At 46.2% G+C, this 25,208-nt stretch overlaps 1 protein-coding gene across 1 annotated transcript; it reads left to right on the forward strand.

Moving 5' to 3' along the window:
* Positions 1-926: 926 nt before the first annotated feature.
* On the forward strand, positions 927-24,399 carry Arhgef5 (Rho guanine nucleotide exchange factor 5). The gene is made up of 15 exons (XM_059257663.1): positions 927-1,018; positions 7,527-10,734; positions 11,239-11,296; positions 12,001-12,065; positions 12,268-12,521; positions 14,996-15,156; positions 15,866-16,018; positions 16,311-16,440; positions 16,709-16,783; positions 17,157-17,246; positions 18,239-18,396; positions 18,993-19,154; positions 20,467-20,537; positions 22,872-22,976; positions 23,618-24,399. The coding sequence occupies exons 2-15, from the start codon at positions 7,539-7,541 to the stop codon at positions 23,773-23,775; spliced, it is 4,836 nt and encodes a 1,611-aa protein (XP_059113646.1). The 5' UTR covers positions 927-1,018; positions 7,527-7,538; the 3' UTR covers positions 23,776-24,399.
* The last annotated feature ends 809 nt before the right edge of the window (positions 24,400-25,208 follow it).

Below are 25,208 nucleotides of genomic sequence, written 5' to 3' on the forward strand. Positions count from 1 at the left end.
TCTACCCACGAAACTGTTTGGCGTTGTGGCCCACAGCGTTCCTGAAAGCAAAATAGCCAAAGAGCCTGTTAAGATTCTCCTGGACACATGTTACTGTGGAACCTCCCAGAGTAATGAGTATGTTTGGGGAGAGAGCCTACGCTTAGAACATCCAAAGTCCCTGTCCTTAGGTAAGGGAGTGTGTGTGTGTGTGTGTGTGTGTGTGTGTGTGAACACACCAAAGACATAGGCTTAAGAATTATGCGTAAACAAACACATACACTCTCAGAATACTGCAAAGAACAGAGAAGGATCATAAACTGGACATAAGATCTTAAAATGAACTTAGGAATATGGACGCAAACAGGGTATCTACAGAACAGATATAAGCATGTTTCACAGGCACCCAATAAAGGGAGAGAGGGAGAGAAAGAGGTACAGAGACACAGACAGAAGAACTTGGGCAAGAGACACCCTTTATCTTATGCCAAACACCAAGGAAGAGAAAATTGCATTGCATCCTGAAAGTAAAGACACACGGACAACACAAATCTCAGATGTCCCGAAACATCAGCAAGCCGAAGACAAACTCCAGGGCCAGAAAGTCAACCGGGTCCGTTGGAGGCCTGAAGAGGACCCACGGGGGAAGAGACACGGAGAGGCGTCCAGGGGCACGAGAGACACCGGGGGATCCCGTGCCCGGCTCTCGGATGGGGCTCCCCGAGTGGCTGCGGCCGGGGGACTCCGGCCCTGGACGGCCGGGGCCTGCGGGTGCAGTCGGTCCGCCCTCGCCGCCGTGCCGAGCCCGCACTTCCCAGCTCTGCTCCGGGCTGCCCCTCCCCCGGGAAGGTGTGTCCCTGTTTCCTCACCTGAAACTTCCTTAGGAGAAGCCGGTCCCTCCCTCCCGTCCGGCGGCGGCGGCAGGGGCGGGCCGCGGGTGGGGCGCCGGGGCGGCCTGGCCTGGCTGGGGACCGCGGCGGGCGCCCGGACCTGGAGGGGACTCTCGGGCCGGTCCGGGGCAGCATGTGACTCCGACCAGGTGGGTGTCCTCCTCTCTCCTCCGCCCCGGGCTCTGGGTGGCCGTGGCGCCCGGCGGGAGTGAGGCCGGGGCGGGAAAGAAGCGAGAACTAGGCCTCCCCGGGGACCGGTCCCTGCCAGGTCCCGGGGCGCAGGCTCCGGAAATGGGGGGCTGGGCCAGGGGGCCGGGCTCCGAGTGAGGGGCTGAGTACCTGGTGGGGAAGAGGAAGGAAGGGAGCCGGAAGGAATGGCCTCTTGGAAAAGTTGGCTTCCCAGCCAGGTCTGCGTCTTGGAAATGGGCACCCTGCCCCGCGAGGTCCCGGGCCAATAACCAGAACTTTTTTTCCCCACCCACAAAGTCGGGGGCCTGGGGAAAACTAACTCCTAGGATAGGGAATTCTTGAGTTTCAATTTCTAGACTGTCCCTTACCTGGAAGTGTTACTGTCTCCTTTTTTTTTTTTTTTTTTTTTTTTTTTTTTTTTGGAACCAGGCCTGGGCCTTGCTTCGTTATCTTCACGGCATTTCCATGCATACGTATGTGTGAATCTGTGTACACACCTCTCTCCGCTGTTAACCAAGGCTCTGAAATCTGGAACAGGGATCCGTGCTCTGAGTTCTCTCTCCCCTATTTACCTGTCTATAGGGAGCTTCTTGTTGGCCTCGGTAAAACAAGGTTCTTAGAAAGGTGTAAAAGAGCTGTTTGGAGCAGCCAGCCAGATTGCGGGTGCAGGAGCCCATTGTCAGAGCCCTAGTTGTGAACATCTTTTATAAAAGCCTTTCGGCACAACTGGCCCGGGAGAGTTAATCCTGGGGCCTCAGTTTTCAAGTCTCCGTCGTCCCCCCTCCCCCCATTCCTGGATCTTGGGTTCTCAGGACAGACAGTCTTGTCCTCCTATCGGCCTAGCAGTGAACTCTGGCCAGCACTAGGTCAGACCGGGAGCGGGGGGGAGCAGCGCACACCAAACAGAAAGAGGGTGAGAGGGTGGTTTTCCTTCCAGCTTCCTCCCTCCCTTGCCCCCCCTACTGTGCTCCCAGCTTTACTTCAAAAGCACCAAGTCCCAGAGAAACAACCCCCGAGTGTGGCCTCTTCCCAGACTTCCTGCTTTATCTACACCTGGGGTATGGAAGCTCCAGGCTCTATCAAAACAGTCATCATTGGTTAACCAGTCCTCAGGCCCAAGACTGAAACCGTGAACATTGAAAGGACGCAGGGGAAGAGGGGAGGAGCTGGGCAGGGGACCGAGGTGTAAATTCTGTGGCTGTGGTCAAAGAGGAATGTAAGCATTGGGAGGAAGAAGTCAGAAGGAATGTAAAGGGATCCCTCGGTTCAAAAGAATACAGAAATTCCAGATATAGCCAAAGTTTTCATATATCGGGGCTCCCTAGAGGGTATGGCTGTCCATAATGTGATTTGTCTGAGGTTGTCTGTGGTCACATTATGCACTTGTCTGTCTTTGGGATAGACAAGAAGACGTCATTTGTGGTGTCTGGAGTAGTCACTTACTCTGGTGTAGACAGAAATGGGATCTCTCGTGGGATGGTATGTTGAACAGAGTGGTATAGAAACAAACAGGCGATGGAAGCCTCCGTGGTGAACAGGACTCCCTACTTGTGATGGGTATAGAATAAGCCAGCCACTTAGAGTGTCTATAAAGTTCACAGGAACAGTGTCACCCAGGATAAACAAGTCATACCTTACCTGAGTGGATGGCCCCATGGCCACAGGTGGGCCTGAGGACATAAGCATCCTCATTTAGGATGTTCTTATATAAGACCATCTGCCCTCTGAGGCAATCGATGATGTTTAAGAACATCAGAGAGTAAATAAACGTTGTTTATTCTGTCCTTCACCAGGTTGGTGGGACAGGTCTTAGCAGTGGTGTCATACTACCCTTATTTTGATGTCTTTGGAATATTGAGGGCAGTGATGTCAAACTCTGAATCAAGTTACATGTCTGTGCAGTGATCGTATGTACCAAATGAAAATAAGAGGGTATCTTTTGGATTGAAGGTGGGAGATTTGTTTTCCTACTGTAAGCAGACGTATAAATGCCATTGTAAATGCAGAAGCAATTATCTTTGAAATCATTTTGTACCTGGTGATTAGAAATGGACAAGAGCTAAGGTGTTAGGAAGGGATGTCTGGGGGGGGGGGACGACGACTGTGGAGGTCTGCTGTGTTCTATACTGTTAATGGGGTGACTTGGAGCTTTGTCTCCTAACAAGTGTACACCTTGGGGTCTTGAAGATGCTAAATGTCTCTGGTCTGGATAGAAGCCAGTTTCCTGTGATGCTATGCCCTGTCTCTGCCTGTGTGCAGATAAATAGTGATTAGTCACCCCAGATGAGAAGGATATGAGAATGTTTCCACTCTTAACGGAACGGGTAGTTCAAAAAAAAATTCCCTTCTAATTCTAATGCCTTTATATGAGTAAGACCATGTTTCACAGATTTCCTTTAGCTTTCTCCACATTCTAGCCGGGTCATGCCTGTTTGTGTAGGATTATTAAGGTAGAATTAACTATAGAAACTAAGGATATGTGCTAACTTTGGGATGAATGGTGTATAAACAGGTGACTCCCATATTACTTTTCTTTCTTTCTTTCTTTCTTTCTTTCTTTCTTTCTTTCTTTCTTTCTTTCTTTCTCTTTCTTTCTTTCTTTTTCTGAGACAGGGCTTCTCTGTGTAGTCCTGGCTGTTTTGGAACTTGCTCTGTAAACCAGGCTGGTCTTGAACTCACAGTAATCAACCTGCCTCTGCCTCCAGAGTGCTGAGATTAAAGGCGTGCACCGTCAGTGCCCTGAAACTACGGTGTTTCTGAAAAGATAAAGACATTGCAGAGACATTCATTGTGTCCTTAGATCAGGACTGAAAATAGCCACATAGCACATAGTATATGTGGATGAAGTGTGGCTATGGCAGGAACTCATTTAAAAATGCAGGGAGTCCTTTTTTTTAACGGTATGGTGATGTTCAGAGATAGGGATCCAGACAACAAATGCCGGTGGGGAGAGATAACAGGGTTTGTCACTTTGTTTTCTGAGGCAGGTAGGAGCAGGTTTCAGAAGGTGTCAGTGAACAGATGTGTTATTTAACATGTGGCTGAGAGAATAAGGTCAAATTACATATCATTTGTGTATTTCATATTTAAGGGCTAGATAGAGCAACTCATACACTGCCAGTTAACTGGAAAAGGACATAAAAATCCTTCAGCCGAGGTGCATTTATGTTAATCATATCTACTTGCCCTATATAGATAATATCTGCATCTGTGAGGTGACCAGGAGCTTGTCACATACTCTATCTGCAAGGTGCCTAGGGACTTGTCTGTTTGTTTATGTCAGATCTCTTGCATAGAGACTGCAAGGGTAGGTAAGTCACTGTGGGGTGTGTGTGTGTGTGTACACGTACATAGCCACTCTGCATGACGACAAAAGGCAGTTTCATGAGTGGGTTTAAACCTGGAGTAGCCCAGAAAGGTGCACAGCTGGGTGCACTGAGGGACCCACAGGCCCACAGGGGCCTCTCTTGTGTTGTAGCTGGATGAGTGGGTTGCAGTAGACAGGAGTCTTCATTTCCAATTATTTCTATCATTTGCTTAGGAAATGGAGTCTTAGAACTTGAGCTTTGCTCTCTGCAAACTGAGCAAAGGCTTGTGTTTCTAGGAAGGCCTCTATAGCTCACAACTTTCTGTTTCTTTCCTGTACATATTCAGTCTCTCAGAGCAGTAATACCAGCAATTTCTATGACTTTTATAAGTGAACTTTTTTGTATTGTGTTAGTTAATCTTCATTAGAACTGTGAAGGAAGCAATTTTTCTCATCTCTTATAGATGAGGAAAAGGATATTCAAATATATTAAATGATTTCTACAGTTGACTTAAAAACCAGCAAAGAGTCAAAAAGGCAGAAATGAAAAATTGAAGCATACCCTTTTAACTGTATATCTTTCCCAAGGACCATAAAACTTTAGGTGGAGGGGGGTGCACAGTTATGGAGATCCTGATACAGCTCAAAATGCTAGACAAGTTCAGTATGTGTTTGTGGAGAAGCAGAGAATTCTTTGGGACCAGATTCCAGCAGAGGAGCACCACATATGAAAATCCATAGCTGAGAGAAAAAGGGTTGAGACCTGAGGGGAGAGGCAGGTACTGAAAAGGGAAGGCAAAGGTTAGATTGTAAGGCGTGTATGATCTTTTCTGAATTTTTGGGGTTAATCTCAGGACTACTGAGACGATACCAGAGACTTTAAACTACTACAAGTGGTATTTTGTGTGGAAAATGAACTGTATGTGTGGAGGCTGAGGCTAGGCTGTGCTCCTGGTACAAAGATGTATGAGCATGATATGGAAACTCTTGGCCAGGAGGAAAACAAGAGATTTATTCTTTATATTTAAAATATTTATTGAGCACTTACTATGGGCCTACTGTTGTGCTCGATGTAGGTAATTGAACAAGACACGTCTCCCACAGCTTGTCATTTGTTGGTTGAAATTGAGGTTAAATCAGATCACATAACTATATAATTGAAATGGTATAAATTTCAATAAAAGGGAGAAGTGAAGTGAGTTACAATTTGTTTTTGTTTTGTTTTGTTTTGTTTTGTTTTTCAAGACAGGGTTTCTCTGTGTAGTTTTGGTGCCTGTCCTGGAACTCACTCTGTAGCCCAGGCTGGCCTCAAACTCACAGAGATCCACCTGCCTCTGCCTCCCTCATGCTAGGATTAAAGACATACGCCATCACTGCCCAGCGAGTTACGATTTTTAATTACATGAAAGAGAAATGTAGTTTAACTCATTTGAGGAATTGGAAACCCAGAGCCGAAGTCATGACAGCATACTGGCCTGTACACCAGGAAGGAAAAGTCCTTGTGAGTCACAACCACCAGCAAAAGTGGTGATGCAGAGGCACTGGCAGGATGGCACCTATTGAAACTGAGTGGAGCGGGTGGGATGTGAGGCTGGGAAGACAGCACATAGTCGGAAGAAGAAGGGTGCCCGGGACAGCTCAGACACAGTTAGAGTGGTTAAAGCGATAGTCCATGGCACACAGGCCTGGAGGAGACAGGCTAAGGAAAAGAGGGAGCATGGAGAGTGGACATGCAGGCTGCTGTGAACTGCAGTAAATTAAGGTGGCATCTCTCCATCGTTTTCTGAGCGTTTTGCAAAATAGGATATAAGGTGTTCTTTTGGAAGGGGGAAAGACAGAGTAGAGAGTCACAGTGTTGGGAGTAGTGAGAGGAGTTCACGTGGTTAGAGAGAAAAACAGTATCGTAATGAAGGTAGCGCAACTTTACGAGCCACACTGAAGAGAGTAAGCGGGATTGCCTTTCCGTTTTACAGCAGCTGTCTCCATAATTGAAAACAAAATTGTGCATTAGTTATAAAGCACTGCTAGACACTGTGAAAATTGGAAGACGAGTAAAATCCAGACTTTGTGGAAAGGACTCATCTGTTGCACGTTGGCTATAACAGCTTGACCTACTTTAATCCTATGTCAGCGGCTCCGGAGGATGGCTGCACTCCTGACACTGCTTCTCTGGGCTCTTAGATGTAGGGTGTGTCAGCCCTCATGTCTGGTAGTTATTCCAGGCTGAGTCACACTGAGAGTCCAGAGAGTTGACAGGGAGGACTAGACAATGGCATAATAGAATTTAGAGGGCAATGACCACTAGCAGTTCCTGGAACTCTTTGACAATGGTCTTTCATGCTAATTGAATTATTTGTAATCGGTTTTTCCCACAAGACTACAAGATCCACCAGGAGCTTTGTCTTGGTCACTGCTGATTGTCCTACACTTTAAAGGGTCACTAGGTAAATTGTGTGTGTGTGTGCCTTGAAGGCTCTCCACCTTATCTTTTGAGACAAGCTCTCACTGAATTGTACTCATTGATTGACTAGCTGGCTGACCAAGAAACTCGAGATCCATTGTCCCTGACCACCCGTACACATGTTAGGGTTATAGACACACTTTTCTACTCCTGGCATTTTTATGTGTATGCTAGGGTCCTTATGTTTGTATGGCAACTGAGCCATCTTCCCATTCCCTGTAGGTAAGTCTTTATTACACTTACCAAATGAACCATCTCCCTAGTCCCTCTAAATCCCTTGGGAACTACAGAGCTGGCTTAACAGTTAAGAACACTTGCTGCTCTTTCAGAGGACCAGGGTTCAGTTCCTAGAACCCATATTAATGGCTTACAATCACCTGTAACTCCAGTTCCGGGGGATCTGTTGCCCTCTCCTGGACTCTGTGGGCACTGTGTGTACATATAGATAATGTATAAATAAAAATAAATTTTAAAAAAATCTTTAAAAAGGAAAAAGAAAGTGTAGCTTAATTTAATTTAAAAATAAACAAAGTTGAACGAGACATAGAAAGGCTAGTGTTTATTTGATTGAATACTTGTCTTGAAGAATGACCCTGAGTAGAAGTAAAGAAGTCTCCCTTTCATTTTCCTGATCTCTCCCTTTGGACACAGACACAGACGAAGGAGGCATTGGAAACTTTTGTTTTGTGTTCTTCTTTAGGATTCAGCCCTGATGGAGGCTGAGCAGCCTGAACATGGAGCACCTGCATCCATCCCTGCCATAGAGGAATCGAAAGCTATCCCTGAAGCTATCATGAGGAGCAGTCAGATCCCTGCCCTGGAGCCTGAAGCTCAAGAAGGCCAAGACCCATCCTACAAGTGGGCAGATGGACACAGACCCCTCATGGGCCAGCCACAGGAGTTAAGGGACATGAGTGACCACACACCTGATAGTATGGGATTTTTCTTAAAGGAAGTTTCTTCAGATGTGGAGACCAACCAGGAAATCCTTGTGGCTGAGGCCTTCCACACTCCAGACCCGCTGGAAGCAGTGTCCCAGAGCCTTAAAGACAGTCTGTCAAGAACAATAGCTGTCCCTGAGCTCTTGGCCTGTGCTGTTGGGGAGGAATGGCTAGACAAATCCAGCAAACTAGACAGCACAGTGGAGCTAGAATTGCAGCCAGAACTCATGTCTTTGACATTGGCAATTAGCAAAGCAAAAGAAGAGAAAGAAACCTCTCCAGACCCTTCGAGCCCTAGAGGATTTTGGCCTCCCTGCAAAAAGCACCCTGGTGAGACAGACCAGTCTGAGGGCCGTGGAAGCGGACTGGTCAGGCAGTGGAAACAGCTGCAGATGGAGGCCACGCAAGAAGAGCAAGGTCAAGAAGGCCTCCTCCGACCTCAGGAGGCCCAGGGACTCGAGGGGCAGGAAGTCAAAATTCAGGAGGAAGGAACTCTGAGGGGAGACATTTGTTCTGATGGGCTTCCGGGGGCTCGGGAAGACAAAGAGGAGGTTAGTGGCAGTGAGAAAGAACAGGAACGAGTCCAAAACCATAGAATGCTTGGAGGACAGAGGGGCAGAAAGGGACTCAGTGGGGAATTGGAGGCTCTGGATTACAGTGAGTGGGGTCAAGAGGACAGGGATAGGAGGGTTCAGGGCCAGAGAGATTCAGAAGAGGAGGCATGGGACAGGGAACTAAGAGAGGTGGAAGAGAGGAGGGCAGACTCTCAGTATGCAGAGAATCAAAGGTTAGTAGTGAAGTCAGAGAATGTAAGTGGAAAGCAGGGAGATATTGATGAAACCCGAAAAGTGATGCCAGGAGAAGGCCAGGAGGAGGCTGAGGACCAGGAGGAGGCTGAGGGCCAGGAGGAGCTTGTAGACTCAGGTGAGGGGGAGCGAGGGAATGGGGAAGGGGGTGGACAGGCAGCCGCGGAAGGGAGGAGAACAGATGAGAACAACAAGCATTGTCCTCCAGTGGATCTCATAGCTCCTGAGGCTCTCTCTTCAGGAGCATTGTTTCCAGACATCTCTTGCTCTGTGGCCGATATTCCTGGGGTTCAGAGGGAACCTGTTCCCAAGGAGCAGATCCCCCAAGCTCTGACTCCTGTACAGGAGCCAGTAGAATGGTCTCACCAACCCATTTCTCCACCTGCCTCTTTTGCTACTGAAGAACCCACTGATGACAGGACTCACAACAGCCAGCAAGGAGGATTCAGGCTGAAGAAAGGGACAGCGTCTCTCCAGGGGACCGAGGTTGTCTCTGCTAGTGTATCTATGACTCCTCCAAGGACACCGGATCCAGCTCCTTTCAGTCCCACTGAAGTCTTCCCCATCACTGCCACCCTGTCACCTGTTAGCCCTCCAGTTGTCCTTCCTCAGAAGGACACCCTAGCAGCCTCTCTCTCGACTGACACTCCACCTCATTGTGGGGCACTTGAGGCTCCTCCGATTCCTGCAAAAACTCGCAAGGACCCATGTGCCACCCCTGACAAGGCCAACGCTCATAGCCCTCTCGCCAGCTACCCTGGAGCCGCCCAGCATCTAAGAAGTAACTCGTTCCCAGGCTCTCACAGGACAGAGCAGACTCCAGACACCGTGGGAAAGTCTTTTTCTTTCTCTCATTCAGAATTACCACAGAGGCCCCCCAAGCCTGCCATCTATGGCTCTCTGATCCCACGAAGAGACAGAAGAAGTAGGGACGGCATCGTCTTCTCAGAATCCTCTGCTGCTTTCTTTGCTTTGAGACAGGACTCCGAAGGACTCACTTCAAATCCAGAGAGGCCCAGCGAGCCTCATGGTAGTCCGCTGTGGGGCTCCCCACAGAACTCAGCCTTTGCCGGAGGTTCTCCTGGGAATGTTTCTTCTCTATCCACTGTCTCCATGGATATGAGGAAACATGAAGCCTTGCCCCCTCCTCCCCCAGAAAAGAGACATAGCTACAGTTCCGTGGTGGAGAGAGATGGCCATCTTCATGTAGTAGCCCCTACAGTGAAGCGATATAGTCATCCTCCTCCCTTGGCCCTAAGTTCAGGGCTACCTGGATCTCCTAAAGGCTCATTTCCGCTAGTTCCTGACTCTGTTGTGGCAAGGCAGCACCGCCCTCTGCCAGCCACCCCAGAAAACCCCCACCATACTCAGACCTCCATGTCCTCCAGGCTAAGATACAACAAACCATTACCCCCAACTCCCGATGTGCCTGACCTCTGCCATTCTCCCCTCTCTCCCTCTAGTGTACCAAAGATGTACAGGCCTCTACCCCCAGTCCCTCCACCCCCAGTCCCTCCAACCCAAGTCCCTCCATCCCAAGTCCCTCCACCCCAAGTCCCTTCCTCTGAACCACCCCCATTACCACCAAAATCCAGGGAGAGAAGCAGGAGTATCCAGGGGGGAGTTATACTTTCAGGGGGTCAAGCCAAACCAAGACCCACTGGCCAAGACTGGACAGTCTCTATACTCTCTGTTGGACGGACCTCTTGGCCCCCGGCTACAGGCAGATCAACAGAATCATTGGTTCCCACCAGTGGGAGTGTTAGTGAAGTGTCCCCTGGCCTGGCTTTCAGCAACATGATAAACCTTCTAAATCCCTCTTCCCCTACCACTCCCTGTATCCCGGAACTTCAGAGACGTACCAGTAAGGATGAGTCGGAGCTCACCGAAGAGTCTGAGCCCCCAGTGAGAGGATCGTTTAGAAGATCAGTCCCTCAGGAGGGATGTAATGACACACAGAGGTCAGCTTTAGGACCAAAAAAGCAGTCAGAAAAACCGATCCACCAGCAACTGGAGAAGGCATGCAGCTGGCCCCACAGGCAGGACCCCGCGAGAACAGAGAGTGTCAGTGAGCAGGCCGGGGGCCAGGCCTCCAACAAGCACAAGGGCTGGAACCGGCAAGGCCTGCGGAGACCTTCTCTGTTGCCCGAGAGCTCTGCAGGTGAGTGGGGAGCAGAGTGCAGGGAGATCGGTGTTAGGCTCAGCTTTTCTTCCATTCTCCGGGGTCTCTCCGCTCTCTCTGCAGCTTCCCTCACCTGCACATTTACATCAACTCAGAAACTCATGACCCCCTGATCCCGTCAGAATGTTCTTCCTCCCTTTCTACCTTTCCATCTCTGGCTTCCTCTGAAGTCCACCTCGTCCTGAAGTTGCAGACTCCCTCCCTGGCGACACCTTCCTGCTCCCTGTCTTGAAGAACTTAAGGCACCATTTCTTTGTGCACTTCTCATCTGCGTGAAGGCTGGGGGCACAGCTGATACCAGTCTTCTATGCTGAATGAGGGCCAGGGACACAGTATGCTGGGCTCCCAGAATTCCTCTGCCTTTAGTGTTGTCTTCTCTTCCAGATTCTAGTAGAACTGTCTTCCCTCTGCTCATCTGTGACTCCTGCTCATCCTTTCACTTTCTCTAAATGTCCCTGTTATGTCATCCATTTCCCTCTTCAGATTTAAGAAATCCAAGCATGGGAAGACCTCCTGGCTCTTCAGATTCTGTGGTTTTCCGGTGAGTTGCCCTGGCTCCTCACAAACTCAACTCTATGGTCTTCATTTATGACTCTTAAGATTCCTTTAGTAGGGGCTGGAGAGATGGCTCAGAGGTTAAGAGCACTGGCTCTTTTCCAAAGGTCCTGAGTTCAATTCCCAGCAACCACATGGTGGCTGAAAACCATCTGTAACGAGATCTGGTTCCCTCTTTGGGCCTGCAGGGATACTTGCAGGCAGAACACTGTGTACATAATAAATAAATACAAATCTTAAAAAAAAAAAAAAAGGATTCCCTTAGTAGGACTTCAGTGACCCAAAATTCCTGGTGCCTCTATCTTCAGAAAGTCAGGAGAGGAAGAGAAAGGTATCAGGACTGTCGGAAAGGGCAGTGTCGGGATCATCCCAGTTCTGCCTACTGTGTCTGGGTCTCTGTCCTCCTCAAGAACCCAGTCTCCTTCCACATCTGGGGCTATTGTTTGACTTGCCCCATTTTTCTAAGAGTTTATAAGTTTTCCCCAAGTCCTCAGGATCTTCTCTGGACTTCAAGGTAAGGGAGAGGGGTTGAATAGAAAGGTGGATGATGGGGACCGATTGAAGCCACTGTTCCTTTGGTCCTGACATCTCAGCCTGTGTCCAGAGGATTAGAGATTTCTTCATCTAAAGTCACTTGGGGGTCTTCTGTCTCATGGTCAGCAAGCACCCCAAAGCCTCCCCACTCCACAGGGAGAAGAAACCGAAGGAGGGGACAGGAGGCTTTTCAAGACGCTGCTCCAAGCTCATCAACTCCTGTGAGTACCTTGAAACAGATCTCTAGGCTTTTACTTTCTGCCTAAAGTGGGACAGGGACTCATGACTGCCAGCAATAGAGTGGTGGTGTCCAGAAGAAAGGGTTGCCAGAGGTCAGCCATATATGGCAATTTCTGGCTGTGGGCTTCCACTCACTTCATTTACTTAAGGTTTTCTTCTTCACCCATGAATCCACACCCATAGCCCAGCTACTTTATCAGGAGTACAGTGATGTTGTTCTGAACAAGGAGATTCAGAGCCAACAGCGGCTGAACAGCCTAGCGGAGGCACCTGGACTCTCTTCCCCCCGACATCGTCGAAAGGCAATGGTGTCTTCAGACTCCTACCTACAGCGCCTCTCCATGGCCTCCAGTGGCTCCCTCTGGCAGGAAATCCCTATGGTGCGCAACAGCACAGTGCTGCTCTCCATGACCCATGAAGATCAAAAACTGCAAGAGGTACCACCCAGGGCAGGGCAGGGAACAGGAGGGGGAACAAAGTCGTATTTGCTAATGTTTTGTCTCCTCTTCACCTTTGCCACCAAGAGCAGGCTGTCCCCACCCCACAGTCCCCTGTGTACACATGCTCACTGCCATGCTGAAGAATGTGAACTGCCCTCAGAGTTTGAGCACTCAGCCCACTTCCCACATTCATGCATGTGCCATCTACTAGCCTGTACTGGCTTGGGCTCCTACGTACCTCTGAATTTGTTGGGAGGGATGTGAAAGTAACTTCATCACTGATGCTTCATGATGAGCTATAATCTCCCTACCACCTCTACAAGTATTTCAGACAAGCCCCGCGCTCAGTCTTTGTGCTGGCTCCTTTGAAGAGGACAACTTCTTGTCCTTTGGTTCTTTAGATCTCTCTGGCCCTGCTTGGTCATCACGCCCAGTATCAAGACTGAGGGAGACAATACTTGTCTGGTTCTAAGCTGGGACCATTAGTAAGTTTTCCATAAGCAGTTTCTGCTTTCAGATCTGTCTGAAATAATAGGTAGAACCTTTCTTTCCAGGGAGAAAGTAGGGCACAGTGGGATAGAGTAATATCTGAGTAACTGGGTTCCACAACAGATGATCTAGACATGAAGCCTTCATTACTGTATGTTGCTCAATTTTGGCCAAATCCCTTGCTTTCTCTAAGATATTGTCTTCCATTTGTAAAACAGATACAAAGAGTTACTGGGGGGAAAAAGATAAGTGGTTACTACAGAATCATCAGTCAGAAAAATATGACTATTTGAATTTTGATGATACAAACCTGGCTTCATATACTAACTGGATAACCTTAGCCAAGCTATATAATTTCACTGCAAGTTTCAAAACACATGCATTGAGAAAAATCACTAACCTGTTCTGTATTTATTTCTTCCCATCAAATAATGGGAAGATGAAATGTACTCTAGCCCCGTCTCCCTGAATCTTTAGGAAGCTAGGGAGTCACAGGGTCTAGACTCCAGCCCCCATTCCTGTTGACTCTGTGAGATAGGAGGCCGCTGTATCACTCGCTCATACATACACATTCAGTTCATTCAGTTCATGAACTAACATCTTGGGAGCCTACAAAGTTCCTTCACAGACTCCATTCCTTTTACCAATCATGTTCTCTGAAGTATGTGTGTGTGTGTGTGTGTGTGTGTGTGTGTGTGTGTGTGTGTGTGTGTGTTTGGGGGGGGTTCATTATATCTATGTAAAAGAACAAAACAATAACAAATACCCTTAAGTTTCAGAAGCTTAAATGAGCCACCTTAAGCCATATGGTCTTTGAATGTTGAAACTAAATGTGCGGTGTCATGGCTCGGGGTTGTATAGGAAGTCCCTGTGTGATTGGCTATCTCGGTGATCAGCAATGAATGTCTGTCTTTCTCTTCATCCAAGTGGCCTTACTGAGGCTCCATGCTGAGAAGGGAAAGGAGTCCACTGGTCATGTCTGGGTCATTGCGCCCTCCTGCTGGAGCCTCCACACACATTCTTAAGTGCTTGGTTTCTGTTTTAAACTAAAACTTTTCTCACATATCCTCCTTCTTTCCATTTCCATTTCTCCTCAGACCTCAAATTGAGCTTGTCACCTTCTTCCCTAAGTCTTTTCCTACTCTGAGCACTGTGGCTTCATCAACGATTCCATCATCCAACCCACTACCCAACTGAAAAGCAAGGTGCTGGCTTTGGTTCCTCCTCTGTACTCCCCAGTTCTAGCAAATCAAGTCTTCCAAGTCTGCCTGCTTGATGCTTAGAGCAGTCTATGTCTCTTCTACTTCTAACATGCCTAGGACTGGCAGGCCTTCATCTCCCAGCTAGACATGGTACCCTTTCCCAACATTGCTCCTACCTCTTCTAGTCTTTTCCACACTTGCTAAAAGATACTGTCTTTTAAAAAAAGAATAATAATAACAAAAAATAAAAAACTACCCATTAATTCCTGTTGTGCTGCATTGTTTACATACCCCACCTTACATAGCCTACTTATCCCTCTGGCATCATTTCCTCTTTTCTATTTGTTTGTTTAGTAAAAGTTCTAGAAATGCTCAACTTATTTGTTTCTTCTCTAAAAATAAATTTCCTTGTGTTTATTTAAAATATTAACCACCTAGTTATGAGGTATAACACAGTCTATTTTGTTGGTAAAATTGTTACTATGATGTGGTAAATTAACATACCTGTGATATCACAGAGTTATTTGCATATATGTACAAATAGAGCTTTGAGTTTCTTAGAAACACAGAGGCTCACACATGTTCTTCAGCCCCTAGGTTGAATCTTACATACTCAAATACTTTTCGCATCTCTGCTAGACTAAGTTAAATTTTGTGACTGTGAGTGATGAAACGATTTACCTACTTCGGTGTTTGGCCCTAAAACATTGTTCAACAACTGGTATCTACCAGAGAGTTGATAAAAATATTCATGAATCTTCCTCTTGTCCAACCCTCTAGGCCAAATTTGAGCTGATCGTGTCAGAGGCGTCTTACCTTCGCAGTCTAAACATAGCTGTGGATCATTTCCAACATTCAGCTCAACTTCGCGCCACCCTGTCCACCCAGGATCACCAGTGGCTCTTCTCCCGTCTACAGGATGTGCGAGATGTCAGCACCACGTGAGACTTCTTCCAAACTCCATCTTCTCAACCTCGCTGTTCTTAGCCATTGAGTCTTCAGCTTCTTTCCTCCCTCATAGACACCTTCTCTTTGTCAGTCTCTATGAAAGTGGGCCTGGGCTCCCTCCAAGGAAGCAGGGTAGAAAGAACTAAGAAGAGGCAAGAATGTGAGGATTCACATCTATTAATAGAGGAGTGAGATGTGCTTCCTGGATCGGGGTTTTACATACATTCTGGGTGTGTACTGCAGTGGAGACAAGGTATAAAAATCACTGAAAAAGGGGGCTGGTGAGATGGCTCACCAGTTAAGAGCACTGACTGCTCTTCCAGAGGTCCTGAGTTCAAATCCCAGAAACCACATGGTGGCTCTATAGTGGGATCTGATGCCCTCTTCTGGCATAAAGGTGTACATGCAGCTAGAGCACTCACATACATTAAATAAATAAATCTTTTTTAAAAAATCACTGAAAGACGGGCAAACCAGAATAGAATAAAAGAAGAAAAAGAAATAGAATATTATTTAAATTAAATCAGGAATAAACTAGTAACAACCTGGGGGAGGATGTACTGCATAACAAGGGCACAGAGCTAAGGAGAGTCAGAAGTTAGTGATTCATGGAAACAAAAGTTGCATGCTCAGACTATACAGGGCTGAAACAAGCTGAGCTGAGGCCCCCGTGCCTCATGAGACTGTTTAAATACTGTGCAGGTTCCTTTCCGACCTAGAAGAAAACTTCGAGAACAACATCTTCTCCTTCCAAGTGTGTGATGTTGTCTTGAATCATGCCCCAGAGTTCCGCCGAGTCTACCTGCCTTATGTCACCAACCAGACCTATCAGGAACGCACCTTCCAAAGCCTAATGTGAGAATGATCCCTGTCCGTTCCCTTAGTGGACATTGCCGTGACCTTGACTTAGTCCCTAGCCCAGAGTGCTGTCCCCAGAGTACTTGTTCTTTTGCCTGCTGTGTCAGCTGAAGTCTCAGCCCACTCTCCATCTCAGACTGTCCCTGCAGTCATATCTGGACCCTGTACAGGGCTCTTACCATTCTTTCCCAATCCCAGATCCTACACTGGACTTCCATTCCCCAGGCCTTCACTGAGTCCCCTTTACTCCCCATCTCCCTCCTCACCCCGAGTTTTGCTACTCGTATAGGAATAGCAACAGCAGTTTCCGAGAGGTCTTGGAGAAGCTGGAGAGTGACCCCATCTGCCAACGCCTGTCTCTCAAGTCCTTTCTGATACTGCCCTTCCAGCGTATCACCCGTCTTAAGTTGCTACTCCAGGTATGGCAGATACTTCTTTAGTCCAATTTCCTTGACTCAAAGACATGATCTTGGGAGGTTTGGAGGCAAAAGATCATCCATTCTTCTGTGAAGTTTCCACATCATGTGGAGGATGTGAGCCGTTTCACAACTGCCCACAGTTTCTTTCTCAGAAATCTTTGCTTTTGGAACTGTGTCCCTGACTTGTGCATCAGATATCCCCCTGTTATCTCTTCCTGTTTATCCATTCTTCCTCCCATCTGGCTCTTGTCCACTATTTGTTCTACAGAACATTCTGAAGAGAACCCAGCCTGGCTCCTCAGAAGAGGCAGAGGCCACAAAGGCACACCATGCCCTGGAGAAGGTAGGCAGCCGTCCCATCCAATAACCTATAGTACTCTTTCCCCTGGTACTCATGACTGAAGAAAGGATGGGACGTGGGACACTATTAAGAGGAGAGCTCAGCCACCTCCTTGCATGCACTAAACTTGTTTCTTCACATTCCATGTCTAGTAACTATACTACAGTCCCAATACCACAGTCCCTCATTATGTTCCCTCAGATCATGTAAAGTAGTTCAGCAATCTAAAACATGAATTTGATGCTGTTCATTCAGCTCCAGCCTGGTCGAAAAGACCGAGGTTTGCAGGTATCTTCTCAGATTGCTTGACTGGGACCTACAGCTCGAGACTCTAACACTGTGATCTTCCCCTTCCTTTACCCTGCTCCGTTCTCAGCTGATCCGAGACTGCAACAACAACGTCCAGAGGATGCGGCGGACAGAGGAGCTCATCTACCTGAGCCAGAAGATTGAGTTTGAGTGCAAAGTGAGCTAGCTGTTCCTGGCACACCTTCCTGCCTCTGAATCTCTTTAGCATGTCCTACAGACCATCCTCTGACAGTCAGCTTGCTTACATCATCTCCAGTCTCCAGTGGTTCTACCTGCCCTTCTCTCCATTTCTGGAATATGCAAATGATCGTTTAGTTTACAAGACATGTTAATAGGTGGAGGCATAGAACGATGTGTGGATTTTATTACCTTTGCTGTAAAAGTAGAGGATGTAAATCTATTGCTGTGTCTGTGAATGTGCATAAGGAAACTGTCAGGATAATGAGAAAAGGGGGCGGGGGCAGTAGTTACTGGAAGAGGAGGAGGAGCACTCAATAAATGGACAGAAGGAATTTCCCAGAATATAAGAATTTAGGGGTTATGAATGCTTGATTCACTTATTTTATCAGATCACCTTTAATCTAACCAAAGCAACATGCCAAAAACCTCAAAATCTCTTGTCCAAACAAATAGAAAATCGATCTTCAACATTGAAATTCCAGTGCTTTACAGATACCGTCTTTATCTCCCTAGAAGAGAAGGGAAGTCCTTCTCTAAGTTCTATCAGAGCTCTTTTCCCAGGCCCCAGTTCTCAGCAGACCCCACCTTGATCTCCTTATCCTCAGCTCCATGCCTGATTCTGACTGCCTGTCTTGGCTCTGATCATCATCAAGGAAAGAACAGATAACATAACTGAGCCTTTGACTTTTAGGATGAGGTGTTATGCCCTCCTGTTCATTAACATGTTCTACATGGGCTCACAGACTTCTGCTCCCACATCATCACTTGTTAGATCAGAATCACCTTCCTTTGAGCATGTAAACACAGCATCCACACACTAGTGTGGTATAGTTAGAGGGTTCCGAGAGACAACAGAATCTGGATGGGTTGGTTAAGCACAAGAGGGAAGATCTGGAATTGGTGGTCGGTTGGTTGGGCAGGACTGAGGGGAAGCTCACAACCTGTCTTTTCTCTCTTCCTGATCTGTAGATTTTCCCACTTATTTCCCAATCTCGATGGCTGGTGAAGAGTGGGGAGCTGACAGCCCTTGAGTTCAGTGCTTCCCCAGGGCTGAGGAGGAAACTGACCACTCGTCCTGTCCATCTGCATCTCTTCAATGACTGTCTTTTGCTGTCCCGACCCCGAGAGTCAGTGCCTGGGATGGGAGGCCAGGGCAGAGGGCGTATGAAAGAATGGGATAAGTCTAGAGGGACACCAGATGACCTGCTGCCAACGAATCCCTTCGCACACAACTCACAGTCTGAGTCATGAGTCATAGCTTAGAGAACAGAAGTAGGGGGTTAATATTGCCAAATTACATCATGAAGTCACAGAACCGGACCTGTCCCATGTTATAGACATGAGTAAACCACAGCAAAGAAACACTATCTTTTTAAATAAGTTTATCTGTGGCTTCATTGGGTTGTGCCTAGCATATTAGCCAATGTATCCACTTGGCTAATTTCAGAGCTTAAACTCTGGTCTTTAGGACCTTAGAAAGTTAACATTGGTTCTTATCTCTTCAACTTCTTAAAGTAGTGAATAGCGCTATTGCAGTAAATGGTTGGTTGAGACACTGGGATTATCGTGTTGAGAGCAGGTTGAAGCCCTCATACGGGTTTTATATGAATGCAGTCTGTAGAAGCTAAGAGCAGAGAATTTGAATCTAAGACTATGAAGGTGAGGGTGGATGAAGTACAAAAACTATAGAATCAGACTTAAAAGACTTCTTTCTGTCTTGCAGAGGCAGCCGGTTCCTGGTATTTGACCATGCTCCATTCTCCTCCATTCGAGGGGAAAAGTGTGAAATGAAGCTGCATGGACCTCACAAGAACCTCTTCCGTCTGTTCCTGCTGCACAACACACAGGGCACCCAAGCAGAGTTCCTCTTCCGCACTGAGACTCAGTGAGATGGGGCTGGGCACAGGAGTTGGGGGAGGATGTACCAGACCATGGCCTCAGCACTTCTGGAGTGGGGATCATTCATAGAGAAACCCAAAGCCCCAGAGCTAAGCAGTAACTTGAAGGAGATTCATTGTGGGCTGAACATGCGAAGTTGCCACCTTCTTAACATCTGCTTTCCAGTGTACTCAAAAATCACAAGTTCTATGAGACATCATGAGGGAGATGAGCTGGCATGGAATGAGCAGAGAATTGGATTGCTGTATCTGTGAGAGATCCAGCTCATCTGTGCAACCCAGAGCCAAGGCTATAGGGCACTTACGTGAATAAAAAACACCTTGTATGCTTTCTTCTTTTCCTTAATCTCCTAGCTTCATCCTCCATTGAGCAGAAATCTATAGTGTTAAGAAATATGGGTTGTAATCTCTCTAATGATAATAACAAATGAATACAATCACATATACATATACACACTGTTTTGAGAGTTCAAATGATAACTGTAGAATATGGTACATAATATGCAAACTAAAGAACACCAGTGCTTTCCTGGTACTATATGAGACACAGGAAAAGCTTCTCTGTAAAATTATTAAACACTTCCGTGGTTTAAGACCCCACATGATGTGGGTGCTTTTCAGTTTGGTCCCTTGGAAGACATTTCTAGTGAGGTCAATGGTTCCTATCTCTATCCATGGAACAGAAAAGATAGTACATGAGTTTGTATTCAGGATTTTACCTTAGATAAATAATCCGATGTAGCTTTGTGTTCTTTTTTAGGGCTTTGGGCAGCATCTTTTTGGAAAAGTGAAAGCGTCATTCTCAATAACCTAGGTACATTTGTAAACAGGATATAAGAGAATAGAAAAACATTCAGATGATCAAAAATTAGTTTGAGATCACATTATAGACAACAACAATGAAATGGATATAGCTCCCTGGCTTACTTGTTCTTTAAACAGTAATTTCCATCTTAGATATTTAATTGAAGGGAGGTAAGTGAGAAGCAAGAGTCATGCAGAGTGGTCATGTCTAAACAGATGAGTGTTTTGCTTGGTATGATTTCCAGACTGAAAAATGTTCATGTGTATGATTGACAGTTCACCTTATGACTCTTTGTGGAAGATATGCCTGAAGAGAGAAAGGAAGGATAAACAAGATACACTAACACATATTAGAAGATCATTCCATGTTTCCAGCCAGGCAGAATCCCATTGGCTTTAGGGTAGCCACTTGCCTTCCCCATTACTGGCCCTCAGCCTATGTCCCCAGACTATAACTGAAGCTATGACACTTTTGTTTTGCTTTTTTTTTTTCAGAAGTGAAAAGCTTCGATGGATCTCAGCCTTGGCCATGCCCAGAGAGGAGTTGGACCTGCTTGAGTGCTATGGTGAGCAAGGATGTAACGAAAATGGTAGTGTCTATTTGTGGTCTCCTTTAGATGAAAGGCTAAGTGTACTGGGTGGTAACTCTAAAAGTCTCCTGTTTATTGCTTTTTCTTAGAATTTCATGGTGAATTGCTGGTGGTAGAAGCTTAAACACATGATACATCTGCTTAAAAACTGTCATTTACCATGGTAGTACTGTACCTTATACATTCACTACCTTAGGCACATATTTGTTCTTTGTAAAATATATATTCCTTTAAGTCTTATCCACTATGATTTTGACTTAGTTTTACCAATTGAAGATGTAAGAGGGAAACAAGGGGAGACAGTGTAGCTTCAATGGGGAGGACAAGAAAAGACCAACACTGATTTGGTATGGCCACACCCAGATAGCTGACATTGCTTACCCAGAGCACACAGGGGTAGCCAGAGCCCAGAGCATGGCAAAGGAACACTGGGCCTTTTGTGGGTAAAAAGAACAAATGAGTGTAATGAACCTTGAAAAAGGACCTAGGAGAACCCAGCTGAACTCAATACTGCTTGCTTGCCATACAGTCCATTGGTTTGCTTCATTTATAGTAGGTAGAGAGGGTGGAGGGGACTACTTCACTTTACTGCATTTCCTGTGGATGGAAGATGATGCTGAGTTTTAGAAAAAACAGTGCACTATTAAAAATGTAGCATTCTATTTATTTTCTGCAAATCAGAAGAGTGCAGCAAAGTATAAAGACAAACCCATCGAAGATAGATTGCTTCTAGGACAGACGTTCTCTGAACTCTGTTATCTTGAACTTAATTCCAATCTATGGAAATGCTGCCTGGCTCTTAAGAAAGCATCTAGAATTTCCTTATGAATCACTTTGATCAATGATCATCTTGATCACTGGGCAATGGTAGCACAAACCTTTAATCCCAGCACTCAGGAAGCAGAGGCAGGTAGACCTCTGTGAGTTCAAGGAGAGCCAGGGCTACACAGAAAAACCCTGTCTCAAATACAAACAAACAAACAAATGATCATCTTGATCAATTCCAGATGAGGAAACTAAGGCCAACAGGAATCAAAGGCACATAAGTCACCCAGAAAGTCTAATGCTAGAAGACTATTTTTAAAGGAGAGGGGTCCCTTACTGGTACATTGAAGAAAATGATGAAAGATTCACAGACTTCAATTTTGAATCTTGTTGGAAAAGCTGTCACCTAAGTTCTGAGTTCTGTGCTGAAGATCCTAGTGACCATTTGACTGGAAATTTGTGATTGTGAAGACGCAATATCACAGATCAAGAGCCAAAATTAACTTGTGCCATTTTTTATCACAATAATAGCCTTTATTACCAACCACTATATCTGACCTGACATCCTTGTGACCATTAGCTAAGACTTGTGGAATGTATTGTTAAGCTTAGTAAATCATTAACTTTCACCAGCCCTAAAGCCAAGTCTGTTAAGATAATGTCTACAACCTATAGGAGAGATGTTTCCTCTCTGCTATAACCTGCCTACCTGACGACCTCAACAGTGTATTGGCAAACACATTGATTCATGCCTTGCTTTTGTTTTGGGACCATAGGAGTAACCTCTTCCACAGTGGAATGTGTCATTCATGGCAACTTGACTCTATGCTTCTAGGCCATGGTCACTTTTATTTGGCTCAGAGCATACTAGATCTTGTTCCCTTTGGAACAAAATCTGTGTTTTGCCCTAGCAAAGCAAAACACATGCATAAAATAGTTGATTAAGGGATAGATACATGGTTCCTCTCCAACCGTCAGTTCTAAGGAGTTCAAACGCCATTGAAAACTGAAAGGTCAGGGAACATCTAAGAGAGAAGCTGGGTCTTCAGCCGAACCTCAAGTTTTGTCATGATGAGGAATTAAATGTGGTCACAAGGTATTTTCCTGTCATCTTCCCCAGAAGTAGAATTTTAAAAAATTAGATCCCATACTCACAGTTCTGTTTCTTTATTGGCTTGTTTGATCCCTGGCAGATGATGAAAATGTTTCTAATCACCTCTTTTGTTTTTGTTGGGTTTGTCATTTTTTTCCTGGCTTTTGTTTGTTTGGGTTTTTTTGTTGTTGTTGTTTTGTATTTTATAGATAGGTTCTCACTCTGTAGCCCTGGCTGACCTAGGGATGCTATGTAGAGCAGGCTGTACTCAAACACAGAGATCCACCTGCCTCTGCCTCCTTGAGTGCTGGGATTAAAGGTGTGGGCCAATGGCTTCTTTTGTCCCTAATCCCATGCTTATCTCTACCTCGAGGCCTTCCATACTTCCCTCACAGTTCCTTGTGTGTGCCCTAGTTCTGCTCCTCACTTTTCTGCACTCTTCTCTTCCAAAGATTCCCCACAGGTTCAGTGTCTCCGCGCCTACAAGCCCCGAGAGAATGATGAGTTGGCACTAGAGAAGGCGGATGTGGTGATGGTGACTCAGCAGAGCAGCGATGGTAAGAGGGGGAGCCCATGAGCAGGAGGCTGGCCAGCAGAGGCAGCAGGAGGTGCACTAGCTTTCCAGGGCCGCCACAGCAAAGCACTGAACACAGCTGATAACAACAGTAATTTATTCTCTCACGGTTCTGGCGGTGAGAAGTCCCTGTCAGCAGGCTCCTCTGAAGCTTCTAGGAACAGTCCTTCTTTACCTTGTCCCAGTCTGACAGCTCCATAATGGCTTGTGGCTGCATAACTCCAGCCTTGTGGGCTCTTCTCTCTCCGTGCATATAAATTATCCTTTCTATCTGGAGACTGATTCCGATTGGTTGACAGACTCCAGGGTGGCTTTGGTATAAATTCATTAATTGTATTTGCAGTCGTTTCATTCCCAAATAAGAGCAAATTTTGAGGTAGGTACCAAAAACTTTGATGGACAAAATTCCACTGATAGCAGTGAAGAAGGACCCAGAATGTTTGGCTGTAGACATCAGCAGACCTAGGGCAACCATCTCCATACCCTGCAAGGCTGGGTTTTTCATGCTGGAGGATCCTAGTTCATTCAGTCTTAGGATATAGATTAATTTTCAGCCAGGAGGTCCAACAAGTTAGCATGGGTCCTTAGCAGCTAATTCTTCCTTCCTCTTCCCGTGGACTGCAGGCTGGCTGGAGGGTGTGAGACTCTCAGATGGGGAGCAAGGCTGGTTCCCCGTCCAACAAGTAGAGTTTATTTCCAATTCAGAAGTCCGTGCACAGAACCTCAAAGAGGCCCATCGAGTCAAGACTGCCAAACTGCAGCTGGTACAACAGCAAGTCTAACTGTTCTTGGGAAAGAGTCTTCTGAGATCATGAACAAGCATTCCTGGAAATGGCTGGCCCCAGGGACCTGCTACAGAGGCCGTCTGTGGACCAGGAACTCAGCCTTCTGAAAGCCCAAGGACTGACTCAGTCCCTTGCTCCAGTACTTCTTTCATTTTGTGCTTGGTGGGGAATATTGAGTGACTTCACACTGGATTCTGGGATCCTTTTTTTGAATGAAAAGGGACTGTGGGGCCTGAGCCTAGGCAGTGTACTTCCCACTACCAGATGGTGCTTGTACATCATCTGCTGCTACAGTGCAGATTCAGAGCTGGCCAGATGTGAGGTTGTGGACAAATGTTACCAGATGGACCTCAGCCCACTGGAGAGTGGGGTTGAACGGGGATTAGCACATCAGGTGGGGAGGTGGACCTGCTGACCTCTAGGGTATCTTCGGATCTAGAGATTCTCCTCAGTGCATGCGCCCCTGAGGTCTTTGTTTCTTGGTGGCAATGTGAGGGTGGCATTCTCTCACTCTAATAAACTTGGCACTTCTCTGAGTGTTTTCTTCTCAGACCACTCCGCACTCACTGAACAAGATTCACAATGCAGAATCCTTTAAGAACTCCAGCCTATGTGATGTGTCATTGAAGACCAAACTGGTGCATAGACAATATCAGCTACTGACTTCTTCGACAGAGCCCTAGGAGCTTGAGCAGCGGCTCTGCTTGTTCAGAGCTTGTAGAAGGTGTTAAAAGGCACTGGTGGGTAATGAGAGCCTCTTCAAATAGTTTACCATACCCGTAGGCACAAATAAGCTAACTTGGGTAGATTTAGCTCTTTAGACCATTCATGACTTTCTGCTATGACTTGACTCGCTATGAAGTCAGCCTAGGTATTCTGGCTTGTGAAAGTCAGGGGAAAGAGTCCCAGAACCCAGTTAGCATACTGGCAATGAGCCAATCAGCCTAAATCCTTAAACATAAACTGCAGCACCCGATCAACACGCTGCCAAGTCCTGTCCAAATGGATCATTCTGTCTCCTTTAACGTGGCCTTCTCAGTTGAAGAATGTCACCGTAATTGTTTTTCTTGTTTAGCATCCTCATGTGACAATACATGACATCCTTTCTGCCATCTTTTAAGGAGGATCACTATAGTTCTTAGCCATTCGATTGTTTATTCTTACGACTTAAGTTCTTATAAAAGTAAGAATGAAATAAAATTTGGTAGTGATGATATAGTAGTATTAACTTTTGACAGCACATTGCCTTTTTAGTCATTCTAAAATATAAGCTTGTTTACCTCTTTTTAAAATAGACTAATATTTTATTTGAGGCAGAATGAGCAATAAATCTAAACTAGGGATAGTCTTAGGGAAGCTAAGTTGAGAGATTCACAATCTCATAGTCTGGTCAATAAAAATGACTTTAGCATGTGATATATTTGCCATGT

This window comes from Peromyscus eremicus, chromosome 3, assembly GCF_949786415.1.
Source record: "Peromyscus eremicus chromosome 3, PerEre_H2_v1, whole genome shotgun sequence".
Classification (NCBI taxonomy): Eukaryota; Metazoa; Chordata; class Mammalia; order Rodentia; family Cricetidae; genus Peromyscus; species Peromyscus eremicus.